General features: G+C 42.0%; 2 protein-coding genes across 4 annotated transcripts in view; one reads left to right on the top strand and one right to left on the bottom strand.

Moving 5' to 3' along the window:
- Nucleotides 1-5699, top strand: part of LEF1 (lymphoid enhancer binding factor 1) — a 70462-nt gene extending 64763 nt beyond the window's left edge. For all 3 annotated transcript variants that reach the window (XM_075149750.1, XM_075149748.1, XM_075149749.1), the window contains one exon: nt 4574-5699. In XM_075149750.1, the coding sequence (XP_075005851.1) occupies nt 4574-4653 (80 nt within the window). In that variant the 3' untranslated portion in view covers nt 4654-5699. The remainder of the gene's footprint in view (nt 1-4573) is intronic.
- Nucleotides 1-19008, bottom strand: part of RPL34 (ribosomal protein L34) — a 350268-nt gene that overhangs the window by 248774 nt on the left and 82486 nt on the right. The gene's annotated exons all lie outside the window — the stretch shown is intronic.

The raw sequence follows: 19008 nt of genomic DNA, 5'->3' as shown, positions 1-19008 counted from the left end.
CAAAGCGGGAGTCCTAAAATACTGGGTGTTGCCCGTGCTGACACTAACCTGCTCTGGAAGAGGTCTCTGACTCGTGGAGGGGGGGATATTCCTGCTGTTCACTTAACGCATCTAGCTTAGACCAAACCAAGGGGACAGAAGGTAGGACTCCAGACTCCGCCTGTAGTCAATGGAGAGGTACTTTCAGGGGTAGTTACTTCAGGGCATCTAAAACACGAGTGAGTAATTTGTTACTGGAGGCTCCATTCGCAGTTAGCAGCAATGGGCTGAGGCTAACAGTAGCGAGGCGGGGGGGGTGGGGGGAAACAACAAAACAACAGGGAAAAAAACACCAAGAAAAACTTACTACTGACATAGCTTCAACAAGGCAGGATCTGTTACAGTTTTAGGGTACAATTTTATGTAATTTCTTTGGCAACTAAGGCAGCTTAAAAGGTTTCCTCTGCTGCCTGCTGGTATCCAGCTCTTGCAGAGAGGGCTTTTTACTGTCTCCCGTAGGTCTCCCCATCCATGTGCTCTAACAGCTTGTGGGACCCTGCAGCAAATCGGATTACTAAAATGACTGGGGTTTTGTTGGGAGGTGGTTTTTTTGTTTAGAAACAACAAAGGTTGTGGAGTGTTTGTTTTTGTTTGCCCAGAACATTTCAAGGATCTGGTTTAGGCTAACCCCACAAACCATGGCACAGCTGGGCAGGAAGAGGAGCAGACTGCAGCGCCGACATCTATCTGCTTGCGCCTGAAACTCTCTCCAGCTCTGCTGCGAAGAAGACACAAAGGGGCTTCACAAACAGCGTGAACTTTTCTGATAAATAATCACCTGGCTTTGCATACCCAAGTTTCTGGAGTATTGGATAAACCCTGGCAGTAAGTCCAACATGTTCATTTTGGACTTCAAAAGAAAATGACAGTTTCAGCTGCCGGGTCCCTGAGTTTGCCGTGTTGTTTGAAGTACTGGATTAAAAGCCAGGTTTGGAGACTGATGACTTCTTTTTTTTTTTTTTTAATACATATAACTGCCGTTATGTGTAGTCTTGTCTCTTCTTACAACTGTATGAAAACAACCTATGGTGGGGAAAGAAGTAGAAAAAAAGCACCTGGTTTAAAATCTTCACTTTCTCTTGCTTTCTGTGAAGGGCTAGCTATCTCTTTTACTCTGTACTTACTCCTGTACCGACCCAGACACTCTTGACTTTCTTCCATAACCTCTTCCGATTAGCGTGACCTGGATGAAGCTGCATAATCCTCTCCCTTGTTCTAGAAAAATGGCATGAGTTAAAGACTAGAGGAGGAGCACAAGGCCGTTGCGGATCCACCCTTCAATCCATCTCATCCCCAAGCATGGGGAGGACTTCTGGTCCCCCTCTGATGCTCTTGCCCTCAGCCATTGAGCCCAGGCTTGTTAGGAGGCTTTAGTTATACTGTAGTGATTCCTGAAATACAGTTTTATCACTTCAGTACTGAAGACTTTTTTTTTTTTAAAAAAAAACACTGAGTTATTGTTGAATTTTATTTCTGTTTCTTTCTCGAGGTGGTGGTGGGTTTTTTTTCCCCCCTTTCCTTCTGCAGTCAGATGTACACTGCAAATGGCACAGACAGTGCCTCCTATTGTGGCTCAGGCTCAAGACTTCACATATGTAAAATGTGACTTGCAGCACTTTCTTTGAAGCCTAACCACAGCCAGGGAGCTGTAATTGCAGTCTTTGATTGCGCCGACTTCACTTGTGGATTGGGCTTTGCTAGGGCATGCCTGGCTTGGCGAGACTTCAGCTACAGCCCCCCAGTGAAGCCTTAGATGTGGGAAGTCTTCAGTCTCCTTAGCACATGCCTGTGGTTTCTTGAAAATAATCCTGATTTGACCTGTTTTATATCTGTAAGGCAACACCATCATCATTCGTATTTTTTAGGTATTATTTGGTTTATCAGCAGTGGAAGTATTTCCAGCGCGTAGCCTTAATGTGCAGCTGGGGAAAGGCTGGGTTCTAGATACTGTTTTCAGGATAGCTACTGTGTAATTTGCTGTACTGCAGTACTCGCTTAGAAATAAAAATATTTGGGGCTTCACTGTGCCTGTCCCCTTGCAGAATTACAGCAGTATCTGCAGCCTCTCTATCGGAACGGGATAACTGGGCGCCGAGAGGGGCAATGGAAAGGAGGCAGGCGCTGCCAAAGCTGCCTTTGGGTTGAGAAAGAAGCGATGGCCGCTGTTTGAAAAAGCTGAGGGCCAGAGCAAGGCCGCGGTCGTTATTTTAACCTCCTGACTTCAAAGACAGCGTGCTGGTAAGGGAAGGGGGGAGGAGGCAGGGAACCATCTCAACAGAAGAGCATTTCATTTCCTTCGGTGAAGTACATTCCTGGCTGCTAATGGGGAGTAGCTCTGAATCACAGCGCTTGTATCAGACTGCTGTGAACTACTGGCCTGGCGCCTCAAGGCCATTCCTCAACAGGAAGCTGAATGTTTTCATGTAAGACTGAGAGGAAAACCTTCCCAGGAAGAGCAACCTGGACCAAACCTTTGAAAATCCGGGATGAAAAGGCACAAAATAAATATAAAGCTGCAGGGTGCTCTCCCCAGCGTTCCTCTGCTGTTTGCTTGGCCTCTCTTCGTGCTCCTTGGAAAGGTAGAGCCCTTCGCAGCTCTTTGATCCGCATGTGTTATGGAGCACTGTGCTACTTTGTAAAAAATGAGGGGGGGGGTGGGGGGGGGGGAGGGCAGGAAGCTCCGAAGGCTTTTTTTAGTTGGGACTTGGGCTGGTTTTATGAGGAAATAGGAACTGAATTAGTCAATACAGACCACCTCTGTTGAAACCACTGGTTTGCCAGTGGACTTTCAGCTGGGCTGTTCAAGAGGCCACAGTGACTTTAAATGTCCTTTTGTGGCTACCAGCAGCAGGTGAAAATTATTCATTATGTATCCAGGATGGTGGTATTTGAGGGAGGGGAGAGTGTCCTTCAAATTAAAGCTATACAGGAGAGTGTGATACAAATCTGCGCTTGTTCTTTCTACCTTACTTAGTCTGCAGCTAAACTACTTCAGTGTCCTCAGCTTTCCTTTCCGCTAAAACAATGGTCATGTGGGTGGCCTCTGATGAGTCGTCAGCTTGTTAAGTAAAATTTTGGGGCCTCAGCTTGTGCTTACTAAAATCAAAGGGTCCAAAATCAGTTTTGGAGGCTTTCTACTCTGGAGTACATTAGCCTGTGTAACTGCTTCTTCAGGAGCTGTACTCAACCAGTACGGGCAAAACGCTTTGCGTTGTAATGGCTTACAGGGAAGCTGCAGCAGATGGGAGGTGGGTGCCCGGTTATAAATGGCCCAGGTTTAAATACTGCTGCTGTAATATTTGCTGATTAATTCTGCTTGTGACTTTTACAGGCTCAAGCAGTCTATCTATTATGATTCGTCTAACAGAAGTTTGACTTGTGGTTTAAACCATTTCTTCATAAACTTGTTCTGTCTTGCCTTGCGTGATTCAAGGTGCTGGCAGCGTATCTTCTTTGTGTGACTAAGCATTTTGTGTTTTTTTCTGGTGAAAATTCACTCACCTTCTCCACCAAACTGCATTCCTGTGCTAATTTTGGCCATTCTCAAAAGCTTTGCTCATTGAACCCTCTACTTGTTTGGCAACTGAGTAGTACCTGGAGGCCTAGAGGTTAATGTAGATTTTTTGAGATACCAATGATCCTGAGACCATTACTGGCCAGCATGTGTCCATCTGTGGAAAAACGCCTGACTCATTAGACAGTCTTTGGGTGGAGTAGCTGTTATAACCCCCTTGTCTGGGTCAGAAGGGCAGGGGTGATGGTTGAGTTAGCAATTGCGTAAGTCAGCTGATGTAACCCAGAGACCTAACGATGAAGAACTGTTCCTCTCTGGATGACCAATCCCTATAAGGCTTGCACTGTTGGCCTTTTCACATGCTATAAGAACGCAAACCCTTCCAAGATCCTAGTGAACTTTACTGCTAGGTAAGAGGCCCATGGCTCTTAGGCAACTGGAAGATGTACCCTACCCCGCTGAATAGCAGAACGAATCCTCCCCAGTTGTGTGGATGCATGGGAGGGTCAGTGTTCACACAAGCCTCACCCACCACATTCTTCTACTCGGCCGCTTACAGAAGACGGCATTTCTTCATTTCTGCAGGGAGTAGAGCATGAGGCTCTGAAGTAGAGGTTTAATTGACCTCAACCACTGTAGTACTAAAGCCTGAGGATGTCTCGTTTTGTAACAGATATCTGAGTCAAATGTTGTAGATAAATGAAATCCACTACAAAAGGGAATTACTTTTGTAATATGTTCAATGTCTAAATAGCTTAAACCCCTCCTTTTTAGTTTGTGTGGACATCTATTTACAATCCAAAGTACTCTCCGTAAATATTCTTGCAAACTTCAAGCAAGAGCAAATAGCAATACTCTGCACTTAACTTTGACATTGCAAAGGACACATTCCACGAATACAGTTGTGTCATAGAGTTACAGTGACCCATCACCAGCTTCTTTGAAGGATTTAACAAAGAAAAAAAAAAAGCTTCATATAGTCTTTATCACTCTCTCTCTCTCTCTCTCCCCTCCCCGTAGGTGGGAAAAGAAATGCTTTCTCAACTTGCAAAGCAAAGGCGGCGACACCAGGACCCCTTCTGGAGATGGAAGCTTGTTAAACCCTAGGTGTGTCCTTCAGCCACACAGACCACCCCCAAGGAGTCTGTCTAGGATGTCATTCACCCTGATGTCACTGCTAGAGACACTGAATCATAAAGACAATCACTGCCAAAATCCTTCACTATCACGAGGTCCAGCCCCGATATAAATAGAGCAAATGAGCTCCTGGGTCAGCAGAGCAGCTTTTGTCTTCACTCCACCTCTGCCTTGCACTCTTAAGCCCCCATCTCATCTGTGTCCATATTGAGTCAGCAAACAAAGTAGCACGGCTGTCTCTGCCTGCTTCAGCCAAGAGAGTAACGTAGACACCACAGCTGCCCCATACAGCACATCGAGGAATGGAATTTGCCTGGACCAGGATGACACACTCAACCTTCTTTTTATTTAATGGTGCGACAGGATCAATTTTGGTTTTAGCTTTTTTAAGAAACTTGAATGCTTTTATATTTTAACTTTTAGTTTGTAATTTCTTTGGTGTATATTTTACTAGGTATGAGCTTTTAAACAAGTGTCAGAAGTCTGAAATACTTTTTAAATAAAAGGGGTTTTTCTTTTTTTTTTTTTCTGCCAGAGGAAAAACCTGTATGGAAAAAAGGTGGCTTTTTTGTTAAACTATTTGTAACAAATAGTGGCCTCTCAGTCTATATAACACAGTGTCCTATAGAACTAAATAAATGTAACAACAGTCAGCTGGTCAGTAGACACTTCAGTCTTGCATCATCTACTCTGTAAACATAAGCAATACATCCAGCAAATCTGACTGCAGTGAGTTTTCCTTCTCACCCATTCCCCTTCTCCTTGTAAAAAGCCCAGCACTTGAATTATTACTTCAATTGTTCTGTATTTGTATCTGTTTTTGTTAGCCTGTTAGTGGGATTTTATGCCAGTTGTTGAAATGAGCATTGATGTACCCATTTTTTAAAATAGTAAGGCACAGCCTTTGCCAAAAATACTGTCAACCGATTTTTTTTTTTTTTTGTCATTCCAGTTTGAGTTAATGTGCTGAGCATTTGTTTTTTAATAAAAGCTTTGTAATAAAACTAAAGTCAATTGTCTGGCTTAAAAAAATGAGAATGGCTCGTGCTTGATGGAGTAGAATCCCTCAAAGGTAGAAGCAAGCCCAGGAAGGCACAGTCACTTCTCAAGTGACTTTTGGCGCATTCTTCCCTTGCGGGAAATGCTATGTGTCGGTTTGGCTGTTTGCTCACCTGAAGTAAAGTCATTTTGGAAGCTTACTTTCTTCCTAAAGAGAGCAGAAGTCTCTTGTTTTCTACCAGGAGCAAAGAATGGGCAGGCTTGGTGCTCCCTTATGCTTCTCAGTTAAATTTGGCCCAAGTGGAAGGGTCTGTGATCCCTCCCTCTATCTTCAGTTTCCTACTAAAATCTTGCTGAATGCAGCAGTGGTTTTAAGCTGATGATTAGGAATATGGATTCCCTTCTTTCTGGATGCAGTCCAGAGAGGGGCAGGAGACTACAGTTAAATTTCTTATAGCTGCATAAATTATCCTGCAGTCAAGGACTGGAGCTGGCTGCAGAATCAGCTGTGGAGGGCCTGGTTTCATGGTGTCAGATCCAGAGAGCAGCATGGCCTGCCTGCTGCCAGTGGCGCCCGCGAGACGTTCCTGCAACAGCAAGCAGCTCCTCTGCATGCTTCAAAACTGAAAGCACAGGCGTTTTGAGCCTTTCAAGCCCCAAACACTACCAGCAACTTCTCTGACACCTTTCCCCTTTTGTTCAGGGACTGGTATTCCACAGCTTTGAAAAACAGACACAGCTGCCTGACTTCTACTAAAGGACTTCAAACGGAAAAAACCACTGTAGCCATAGGTAAACTATTCCAACGATTTGTGAGCACCACTGCAAAAAAAAAATTATGAACTGTACATTGAATCAGCACATCTTATATTCTAGCTCCGGAATCTTGTGTGAGAGTGGCCTGAGTCAAGCTTGAGCTACAAGAAATTACATAGGTGAGTTACTGCCTAAGGAAGCTTTTTGATTAGATTGTTTATAACTGACCCTTAAACTCTGTTGCATAAGAAATTTCATAATTAAAAATGTTATAAAACAGCTTCCTCTTAAACCAGCATGCACTGCACACAAACCCAATTGTAAGAATGTAACCAGCATATTAGTCCTTGCAGTATTATTTCTAGCAACTAGTGATTACGTTAAAAAAAGCAAAACAAGTGACCAGGCAAGGGAACGCTCTCAGATGGCATGAGAAAAGACCTCTGAGAGAACAGCAACTGTATACTAGAATTTTGCAAGACTTGGCTACGTTTCCATTCCAGTTAATTATCCCAGCCTTTGCTGGAAACCTGTCTGGTTTTTGGTTTGGGGTTTGGTTTGGGTTTTTGTTTTTGTTTTTAAAGGGAAAAAAGCAAGTACTTTAGCGCAGTAATTGTTCTAAATCAAGGATTACTGCAGTGAGTTCTCTAAATTACATGTTCCAAAGATAACAGTTCTTTTTAAAACTTTTTAAAACGCAACTACTTTATTTAGATTTTGTAATGGCTATTTAAAAAGCCACCTACCCATTTTGCAAAAACATTGTTCCCAATAGAGGTGTTAGCCTCATGTAGCACGTTGTCCCAAATACACTAGGTAGTGAACAGTTGCCTGTCTTAAGGACGAAAGGTCTTTCAGCTCTAATAGTGAAGGAGAAAAAGAATTCAGGAGCTAAAAATAACATCTCTGCTGTTAACATAGAGTGAGCAAGCACCATGTGTTGGACTCATTCATAGATCAAAGACCTTTCACATACAGCAACTATGGGAAAGGTTAACTAATATGCGAGGCTTAGGATGCTCCATGAGAGCACCTGAAACAGAGTAACCGCGCTCTCCTGGAACACCCTGTGACTTGGGTCAGTGTCCGCTCCTGCCCCCCACTGCTGATCGGCATTTGTTCCTGTGGGACTGAAAGAGCAAATTGACCCGCGCCCTCACTACTGCACCAGCGTGTCAGTGAGACAGTGAAAGTGGCCTAGTGATGATGGTGTTACCCTGGCAGTAAGACTAGGTTTAAATCCTTGCGCTACCGAATAAATTATTCCAGGTGAGACTCAAAAATGACACCTAAATTCCTGATGTGCAATTAAGGCAGAAGTCAGCATCTAACCATGTCTCTCTCGGGTGCCTGAGGAGATGATTACCCTGTATTTCCCACAGAAAATGTCTTTAAGGATTTAAATGCTCCTACCTAATGGCTGAGTTAATTATCCAGTTGCTTCTGTACAAGCATTCACAAACCCACTCTCTCCCTCCATGCTTCATTCCATGCATGCGCCAAAACCAGTTCTGCACAGATCACGGTACAGGTAGTCCCATTCATAAACACAGGAGGTCTCCTAGTAGCTAGAAAACACGCGTCCTTCCCCCTCCCCTCACCGAAAAAACAGCAATGGGCAAAGACACAGAACAGGGCAGTTAAGCCAGGATTATTTACAGCTAATCAGGCCAACATCACAGGATGGTCTGGCTCCTCAGGCTTCTGGATCACCTGGACCAGAGCCACTTCCCCTCTGTTACATGAAAGAACAATGCCCCAGGCTAACTTTGGCTTCTCACACAGCAAGTGATGACAGATTCACTAGCTGTGCTTATAGGGACTGACCAGCTCTAGAGAATTCTCTTCTGTTGTAGTTCCGCTTTGGATTAGCTAACAGAAAAGGCAGTGACTTAGTTGTACAAGTGATAGCTCGATGGTTAGGTCAATTTGCAGCAAATGTGGGACCTTAAGGACTCAATCCTTGCTTCAGGCTGTAGGACAGCAGGATCTGGAGCATCAGTCATCTGCACTTTGAAACCACAACAGGGCACAAGGCTTTGAAGCAACCATTCCCTGTTTCCTGATGGCCTCCTGCTCTGACCTACATGGCGGCTCATTAGGCTAAAGCAAGACAGGCAGAAAATGAAGGACACTGCAGAGGCTAAGAAATGCCCAGTAACCTCTCCAGTGATGTAACTGCAGTTTGTTCCCTTGCATTCACAAGGTGGCTAACATGCCTGGCAGGCTCCCCTCCAGCATAAGGACCTAATACAAGGTAGAACATGAGAGGGAAAGAAGCAACACCACAAATAGCCAGAAGCCTGTCAGCTATGAACACGTTTCTCCTAAGTCGGGTCAGTGACAAAACTACTGGGCTAAGAAGGAGGTTAGCCAAAAGGAGAGCAGATGTAACAGGAGAATGGCCTGCTGTAAACACAGATGTTCTGAGATGAAGCCAAAAACCTGGAAAGTGTGCCCGAACACATTCGTTTTTCCACATGACAGGCCAGGAAGAGAACCTCTGCATTAATGTATGAATTTACCCTGCGAGTCTCCTCATGGATACAAAGATCAGCTTTAGAAAGCAAACAAGCAAACAAGCATCTGCAGCCCTAGGAAAAGGGACGTACCTGCCAGAAATACGGGAAATGAACCTCAACCACCAGCCTTCAGCCAGGTCAAAGCAAGGACTAAAATTCTGCTCCCCGTCCAGGTAAATACTCATACCTTCAGGCCATGGGCTTTCGATGACATCTTCTCTCTGGCTGGCACACTCCTGCAACAACCATAACTTCACTGAGCCACAGAAGCAGCGTCTGCTTGGCTGAGATAATAGTCACTGCTCACCTGGTCTGGGATACTAAGGTTTTCTTCCTGTGAATGATTTTCTACAAAACTCATTTTGATAAACTCGCCCATCCCACCTCCCAGAAACCCAACACATACAAATAAGTGATGGGTTTGTTCATCCCTCTCAGCTATGGAAAATCAACATGAACCATCAGAGCTAGGAGAAAAATTTCCATCTGCCTCATACCAGAAGAGCAACTCACCCAAGAACTGGTCTGTCCTGGTCACTGTGCTGAGGAAAAATAACTAAATAACATACTCCACAACTTAATGATGGTCAAGATACTTATGTGGTGAGGCAACTCTTTGAAATTGGACTAAGTTCAAATCTGGACAGCTAAGAAAACTGGCTAAAAATCCTGCAGGATATTGATTAGACTGAGGTAGGACCATCTGTGTCTTCTTTTAAGAGAGGACAAGCCACAGAAGCAAGGACTCACATCTTGACCCCTGTATAAGGGTTAGGTTTTCTCAGCACCTGCCTGTGAAAGTGAAGTGCTGGGTAATAAAAGAGGAGACAGTGCACACCAGAACACGGCAGTGGCTACACCCCTTGACTGAGACGAAGTTTCAAAGCCTGAGATTCTTAAAATCTAGTTGCTGCTTTTGCTACCCTGAAACATGTTTCCTTCTTACTCTTCTCCTGTGAAATCTGTTTTATTTTGACATGACTAACAGCATCAGCAACAACTACTTCCTCTCCACTCAATCCTAAATTAGATAGGTAGAAATCATATTTGCAAACAAACCACGCCTGAGGAATCACAGAATGGCCACTGCTTTTTTTTCCTGTAAAAACCTGCTAGCTCAAACTCTACCCAACTTTTTAGTACGATATCCTGAAAGAATTCACGATCCAAACACCTTAATCTAAGGTCCCTCAACAAATTTAACAATGAGTGGTTTTAGTCACTGTTTGAAAATTCAGATTGTATAAGGAAGATTTTGACATATGGTCTGAAAGTTTCCCTTTGTGTGGGACTGGTATAACTGCATGACTCAGAAATAAAACCACTCTCAGCACTCAATTAACCACTGAGCAGTCTAGTTCTGTCTATGCTGGTATTCTAAAGCAGTTACTCCCCACCGTTTGTTTTTTTTTTAAAGTGAGAAATTACTGAAATTACTCACTGAAACAGAATAGCAAGCAATTTCTCAATATCCAAGCAGTTCATTCCCTCTTCCTCTGGTCCATTTGATTTCACTCTTGCTCTAGGCTTTCTCCGTCCTCCCAACTCTCTCTTGTGTTTGACTGACCCCTCTACTCCTGCCCTGTCCTCATGGGCAGCTGGGGCTTCCCTGCTGGTGGAACAGCACTGCTACGTGCTCTCACCCACGGGGAAGCAGTCTCCCATTTCCAATGACCTGACGCTGGATTTCCTATGAACATAAAAAGATGGACTTAAATCTAGCACAGGTCTAACACCTATACTGTATCTTCTTTCACTCCAATTTGGAAACAAATACTATTTGAAGAAAGAATGGGTGAAAAGACTATTTTCAAGTTAATTTAAGGAAGAACTTCCCTGTATATCTGTTCCCCAAATGCATTTCAAGGATGGTACTTCCTTAGCTCACAGATATGTTGTGAGGATCAGATACGATTATATATAACTAGTGTAAACCACAGACAGAAGAATTAAGGGATATCTTACATGAGATGCATACAACTACACTATGGATATAGTTATTATAACTGCTACCACACAATTATATAAACATGGAATATATTGTATTTATCAACCAACATTTGAAGAATTCTTCAGATCACCTTACTCCAACAGCTGTCTCATTCAAGCTTAATCCCTTGTCATTTTTGCTTGGGAGTTACCTCACTTCCAGAGGCAATGGTAACAACTCAGAGAACAGTAAGAGAACAGAGTAAGTTGATGGGCGTGGATTTAAGTGCTTCACCTGAACTATTTTCTATTGTGCACTGTTGTAGCATTACCTTTCCATGATCCCAGGGAAGCAGAACTAGCAGCTCACAAAAAAGACGAAATGGAAAAGCGTAACACCAGTCCCAACTACCCACCACTACTATGACTGCTGAACACTGAAGACTAGGCAGCACTTTCTCACCTGTCCCTTTACTAAATTTCATCCAATTTTTTTCAGACATTACGGCCAATACTTAGTTAAATTGGGTAATTTACAGACATGACAACTCCTAAACAGGACAGGAAAGCCTGCAAAGTTCTTTGGAGCACACACTAGTTGGGGTTGAAGGATGTCCTTGCTAATTCACATCTTGAAATCAATTCTATTCAAAGGTATCTAAAACCCTTTAACACATGCTGGACTTCCAGCTGCCATGTCAAATATCAAATTTTGATACTTCTCTCTCTATTCCTCAGCAGATCCAGCAAGTTCTCCACAAGAACTTCCTTCCACACAGAAGGCAGAGAAAGTGGCTCTCCTTCCCTGCCAGTAGCCAAAAATTTACATCGAATATTAGTTAAAAGAAAGCAAGCTTTGTGGGCAAGCAAGCCTTAGCAAACTGCTATATTTAAATCAGGATAGCCTGCTGTACGGGCACTGCCTTTGTTTAGACTGATTTAATTTAATTATTTGGGTTGATTTATAGATTTTAATTCCCAATTTCAATATAAATCAGTTGTAAGTTGAGCTGGGTGCCTGCGGGTTTGTACTACTCTCATAACGTGACTTAAAATGAAATTCTAAGTCAAACTGATACCAGCCATAGCTAAGCCCAATCTTATCTGTCACTGAAACAGTTCATTCCCTAAAAACACAATAAAAGTGATTTTTCAAGATCACAGTCTTCACTGGAAACTTTCCTCCTTGTATGTTAGCTGCCACTGTAGAAAAGCTCTGCCCTTTGCCAAAAAGCACTGAGCCTGCAGGTGAAGATCGTGTCTATTGTATGACCATTTGTCACATTCATCATTTGCCATTATTCTTCCCTTCCACCAACATGTTACTTTAAACGTCATGTGTCAATAAGCTAAGCAACGTTTTCAGCTGTAAACCTGTGCAAATAATCTTTAGAGTATAACTCTGCCCTTGAGGTAAACTATATGCTCAACTTTTATTCTAAGACAACCAAATGTCCTCACAAATTTAGATCCAAGTAACAATACTGGCTTCAGTTCATAGATTTGCCAGTTTAGCGTCAACTTAGGCAACAATAGCTTTCAGTCTTAGCCAAAAATAAAATGCCAAGTCTCTAAGAAAGAGAAAGACTTCTTCCTCAGTTCCAATTAATGCTTTTGTTTAAAGAAATAAAGAAGATGGTATCAGGAAAACCACTTATGTGAAATTAACAGTATTTCCCCCCCCACATTCTCTCTCCTTTTAGAAGAAAAGGTTACCACTTTAAAAACCTCATCTCTCTATTACTGAATAAATTAAATTCTCTAAGTATCTACTGTCTCCTAAAGTAAGCTATTTAAATGCTTATCATAGATCTCACTCTTCACAGACACTGCCATTTTCCTAAAAGCACCCTGACTGGGTTTTAGCATCCACAGCCTCATTCAAATCAGCTCTCTCTCAATGAAGTATTTCCCTGTAGCCTATTTCACCCACGCTCCTTCCTCAAAGGACTCACACAAGTTTTTTTAGGCACTTAAAACATTATTTGGGTGCTTAACTTTTGCTGCTCGCTCTCTGACACTAATGTCATGGTAGCACCCAGAAATCCATCCGTAAGCAATTGTGATGACCCTTTGGCTCAAAAGAAAGTGAAGTGGGAGGGTGAAGAAATCAGAAGGCAATATTTTTTCTGACTATTAATCTGATTGCTACTGCCTGCAATTAATAATTAGCAGCATGAGCAGAGTTTTGTTCCTGCAACTGATTCTGTGTTCAAGAAAGCAGATAAACAGCAAACAGAGAAGGAAAAGGCTGAAAATTGGTGTTTTCTTTCACATTCTCTCAAGAACCAGAGCAGGGTGGGGGAACTTGTCATTAAAATCCACGCTAGTTCTCTTCTAATATTGCCCATTCTTTTGAAAATTAAGTTCAAGATTTAAATAAAACTAGGACCCCCAAAACCAGGCTCTTCCATAAATACTACTTCTTTAAGTTCTGAGAGGCATTTCAGTGCTGAAAAGGAATCACTGAAAGCTAGATGCCTCACTCGCTTAGACATTCTGGAAAACATCACTAGGCTTCCAACTGAAACAAAATGCTTTTAGAAATCTCACCCTAAATTGCAAAGAAGAAAGAATTGCAACATCAGCTGTAAGGAACCCATTAGCCCTCTTGTCGTCTTCAGAGAAATAAGACTTCAAGTAGTTGTCAGAAATATTTTACCTTTTACAACGTCTTTAGAGAAAACCAACACCTAAAAAGCCTGTGGAATATAAATGCAGTATATTTTACACCTGCTTATGCTTGCAGCTCTGTAGGATTCAAAACAGCAGGTCTCAAACCAAGTTAATGTAAAATAGTTGAAGATTCAGAGTTGAAGCAAGGGCTTCCAATGGCTGGAGCGCTTCAATCTGGCTCAGGGCATCACTGCATGCCGAGGAGGAGTCAGGGAACAGAGTGGTCCCTTCATCAGATCATAGACCATTATGTTACCTACACAGGCCAGAACAGACAAATCTCAGTCTATGCACAATCAAAACCCACTTATTGTAAATGTGTGGTTTTACCAATTTCTATTGCACAAACGTTTAATAGATCTATTGGAGTATGCAAGGATAATTAAGCAAAAAAAAGGGGGATTTTATTTGGTGCTAATTCACCACATGCAAATTCCAGCTGTTTACTGTAGACCTACCGCCAAGCATACACTTCTTCCCACAGCTCATCAGAAAGCCTCTCGCTGGTGAAAGTGGTTAATCCACAAGATTTTTGTTGCTGAAGCCAAGACTCCAAATGGGGGGTTTAGGTTACTAATGACAAAAATTTTGCATTCTTTAACTAGTGAATACTGTAAGGGTTTGTCCATTTACAGAAAACCACCCTAGAAGTGGTTGCTGGCAGAAAAATGGGACCAGAATAGAAGAAGCTGTTACCAGGCAGGACAGAGATGCACCAAGCAAAGCAGCAGTGAACAACAGCCTAGGAAAAAATCCTGTTATCTGGCAGCATGAAACAGCCAAAGTAAGCGACAAGTTCCTCAATGCCCGCCAAGCAAAAGCCTTGTGCTAAAATATCCTCCGGTGCCCTGGCCAACGTACAGCATCTGACCCAAGGCTGGAAACAAAACTTGGCCTCATGCCTCATTGTGATGCCTCATGCCACCACATGACAAAAGAAACGGCTCCTTTAATAACTAGGTTTGGTGTTTTGCATTATTCCTACCCCAGAAGCAACCAAAACATCCAGCCAGCATTAGAGCTTTATGGTGCTAGTTTCTCTGCAAAGAATGCATTGCTGCGAGTTACTTGCAATTTATAGAAAACCAAATAGAAAACCTCTATGGGAATAAAAGAGAAGAGTGAATTGAACAAGTGCAAAGCTGCTCCATGGGCGTACAAACCTAAATCTGATTAATATATTATCAGTAACAACCCCAGACCTCATTACATACTGTTCTGTGATCATATACATTTAATTTAAGACTCTGCATAGCACTGCATTTATAAATGGAAAAGTATACTGGATAGCAAATGGTACATAAAAAGGGATTTCAGTTTTAATGTGAACTTTTGAGAAGATCATAAAATTCAAGACAGATCATTCTACAAATCATCTTTACAGTTACCAGATTCTGGCTCTACTTAACCCTTCTCTAACAGAATTCAGCAGAAGCACTTCCCTCTGGCTGTGAACAACAGGAAAAGCTACTGAAGGAATATATAACATGAAAAGATCTAGCTCTCAAAAGAATCATATCATCTGCTTTTGCTCCTGGCCTCAGTTCTTACAAAAAGCACAGGGAAATAGGTATCATTCAGGTCAGTTTTATAATTGCTCACGTGGTTGCAAACTGTAGTGAATAAAAATGGTGAGGTGCGGGTTGCTGGTGTGGTACTAGTTAGAAAAGTAAGAACGCAGCAATATAGCTAAAGGCGCAAGAAGGCTACTGCCTCTCTTAAAAAAATTAACTCCAAAACCGTCAGCAGTAAATTTTTAGGGAAAGTTGGTCACTACAAACCACAAAAACTGCTTCTGGTTTGCCCACATCTTTAAAGACACATGGTACTGTAAAGTGGCTTTCTCTAGATGTAAGAATAACAAGCATGAATTAAACTTTGGCAATTATGTGTTGATAGCTTAATAAAAATTATTAGTATGAACATTTGCAGTAACTATCAGCTATATATCTATGGACATAGGCTTGAAGAGCAGTACTCTGAGACATGGAAAACATTTCGTATCTCATGGTGCTACACAGTGGATGCTTACACAAAGAATTCACTACAGAACAGCAAGCGTTTCTAGTTTCACACAAGTTCTCCAATCTCTCTGCAAGAAGAATTTTTCATGAAATAAAAAAAGTCAAAAGTGCTTTCCCAAAGAAACGGCACGTACTTTCTCATGGCTGATCGTACTCTTTTTTTTTCACTAAGGAACAATGCAATCCCATCACCTTTATGCTACTACACTGCACACACCCAAATGAGGCCATCCTCGGGATCTCAGACCTCAATGCTGCACTGCAATTAAACTACAAAGTAACACAACAGAGATCGTTTGCTAGTGCCTACACCCTCTAGCACCTACATTTCTGACCACAGGAATATGTTACACTGAGTTAGCTTACACCTAACTCATTTGCAGACTTTACTGACCAAAGCCTGGCACAAAGTCAAGAACACACAAGGCCTTTTCACACCAAGACAACCGTTTGGGTGGGCAAGCTGGAAATACCTTTTTCAGATGCCCCTCTCTTTCTAATAAAAAGTACAGATTTAAACAGACAATCACATCTCGCTACACTTAGCTTTATACAGCAAGTTTCTTGTTTTTTTTCTTCTCCAGCCTGGTAAACATTCACTAATTTATAGTAAGTTGATCTACAGAAGAGATCGATTGACAAACCTCAAAAGTTTCACAGATATCTGAAAGTATGATAACAGCCTTATCCACAGAACAAACATCAGGAGGAGAAGAACCACCAAATATGGCATTAAGAAAACAAAACCAAAACAAAACTCTGAATCTCTTTTTGAAGCCACTACCGTGCTTTTCGGAGGCCTGATTCCCTGCTGGAGCACTGGGCTGGCAGTACTGGATTCTCTCGGCTCTGAAGAGCCCATGCTAGATGCTGGAGTTAACGCCGGTCTTGTCAATAGCATGCCTTTTGTAACAACTGGTTTTTGAAGGACATTTGCATTGTCACTTCAAAACCCTTGGGTCAGATGGTTTGGGGGAAAAATACAACTTGTCTAAGAAAGAAAAAAAGATAATTTTTCAAGTTGTTTTACGCAGTTGCTTCTTCGTACTGTGTAAAATAAGGCATAGGTTCACAAAACTCCCATCTGGACAGAGCTGGGCTCTTCACTTCAAGGCAGCTACTCATTTCCAGGGGCTAAACTTCATCAACAGACAATTAACACACATTAAATTCTTTAGCAATGCTGTTTTCCCAACTGAATTCCTACCAAGGTAATGTTCTGCAAGTCCCCACAATGAAATAAGGAGGAAGCAACAAACTCCACTTTCCATTCCAGATTCAAATCCATACTGCAAGTTGATATCTGTATCTTCTAAGAAAATTAATCTCCTAAAGTAATACACTGGAAAAGCTCAATGACTTTTGCAAACACAGATGCAGATTTAGAACTTCAGGACATCTGCACTCAACAAACAGGCAGCTGTTACCATTGACCCACATACAAGTATTATTGTGCTCAGTGGACATTGGAGAATATTTCATTTGTTAGAGCAAAGCCAAATTTTAACTTCTACATGCTTAATTCCTCTTCGGATCAAACTTTATTGCTGCCTCTTGCACTTTATACGCCGTAAGTCACTCATGCAGAGCATCCTCCTCCAGTCCAATTAAGATTCTGCTTTCAACTCCCTCTGTAAATTTGCTGTGATCCCGTCTTCTCCCCAGCCGCATCAGCAGCTAGGATGACCATAGATGGAGCATGTTTGGCACCTGAAATGACCCAGATGCTGTATCTGGAACCATCTTCCCAGCTGCGGCAGCTGGGCTCACGTCCGACTCCTCAGCTGTTGGCTGTCAAGCTGCTCCTGAGCTGTGCCAAGCACACATCTCAAAGCTTTGACCAAAGTGGGGCAAATGCTCTAAATCTGTGAGGCCTGCTGAGAAAAAGGATAACGAAGACTAAAGGTTTTAGAAGTAGGCAGTGAAGGAAGCCAAACACCCTTCCTCCTTTCTCTTCTATCCCTCATTTTTTTCCACCATCTCTTTTACCCTATTAATAAAAATTCAGGAAGAGCTGACTGGTGAGAGAGGTCTAATGTACCACATTCTAGTCTGAGGTACTTACTAGCAGGAGATTCCCCTTCATTCGTCAACACTACATGCAGTGGAAGGTGGCTCATGTGGCTCCGCATCAAGTCCAGGCATAGCAAGGGCTGGGAAATAATCTTTAATGAGGGAGAGGTGGAGACAGACAATTCCTTTATTTCATTACTCATTCTTTAAGCCTCCTAAGACATCTTTAAACTGTCAAAGCTGCAGAAATTCTTCTACAAATCAGGAGCGACTATTTAATATCCTACTTCTGACCAATTTCATCATGATCTTGAACCCAAGAAGGGACTTCTACATCCTCCACACCTCCTCACTGAGGAGCAAAAAAAAAGCCTTACCTTGATTCACTGGCCTCAGTCATTCCATTACCACTATGCATCCTGATCTAGATTTAAAGGAGAGTATTTGAAGTCTTGGCCCTTTACCTCATCTCTTCTCGTCCTGGTACAGTACTCCACATGCTGATAAAATAAACCATCCCTACCCACCAGTAAAGTACCTCCACGTGGCCTATTTGCTACAGAGAAAAAGAAGTCTCTTCTGAAATGGCAAGCCAAACTTACAAATGCCTCTTTCAGGTTTCTTGTATATATTACATATATACATACTGCACCTGTTAGAGCTGCTGAAAGGCAAACACTGTTTTAGAGAAAGTTTGTTTTTCTAAAACATCACATCTAATAGTGAAAAATATTTCGCACATTTATTATTAAATAGCCTATGCCTTGCTATAAACCTAAGTGTTTTCAAATTAAAAATAAAGATGATCTTCTGAGTAAAGGGAGTAGCATCAAGTTAATTCTGCCCAAATGTTTTTGTAAAAAACAAATAGCATTGTTTAAGACACAAGAGTAATACACGTTTCCATTTTTAATTACTACTGAAAACAGCAGTTCTGAAGCTAACTTCACCCTGCAGTCACTAAACTGAATTACAGACACTAAGAACCTTCAAGTGAAACAGACTTCAGGTGCAAGAAGTGGACCGTATTTTAGGAAAACCAATTCAATTTAACAATATATTAGTAAAGGAAAGAGACTGTCTCCAGTACCATTTCTTTCCTTTAACCCTCTTCTTTCAAGAAAAGCGTCTCAAAATCAGAAGATCTGTAATGAGGAACTAGGATCCAATAAACCAACAATTTTTATTCTCTACTCGGAAATTTCTTGTGTGATCGTGTGCAAGGAAATCAACATCTGTCAGCCTCAGTTTCTTTCTATGCAATCTGAATTAGATGTTGGGGGAGGGAGGAAGAGGCAACTTAGAGTTAAATAATTATTCATCATTTCTTTAATATATATAAGCACTCAGTTTGCAGATCCAAAATACACAAAGCAAAAGAAGGCTACTATTCAGTTGA

The sequence above is a fragment of the Calonectris borealis genome, chromosome 4, assembly GCF_964195595.1.
Source record: "Calonectris borealis chromosome 4, bCalBor7.hap1.2, whole genome shotgun sequence".
Lineage (NCBI taxonomy): Eukaryota > Metazoa > Chordata > Aves > Procellariiformes > Procellariidae > Calonectris > Calonectris borealis.
The sequence above is the reverse complement of the archived record's forward strand: the minus strand, read 5'-3'. Positions and strand labels throughout refer to the sequence as shown.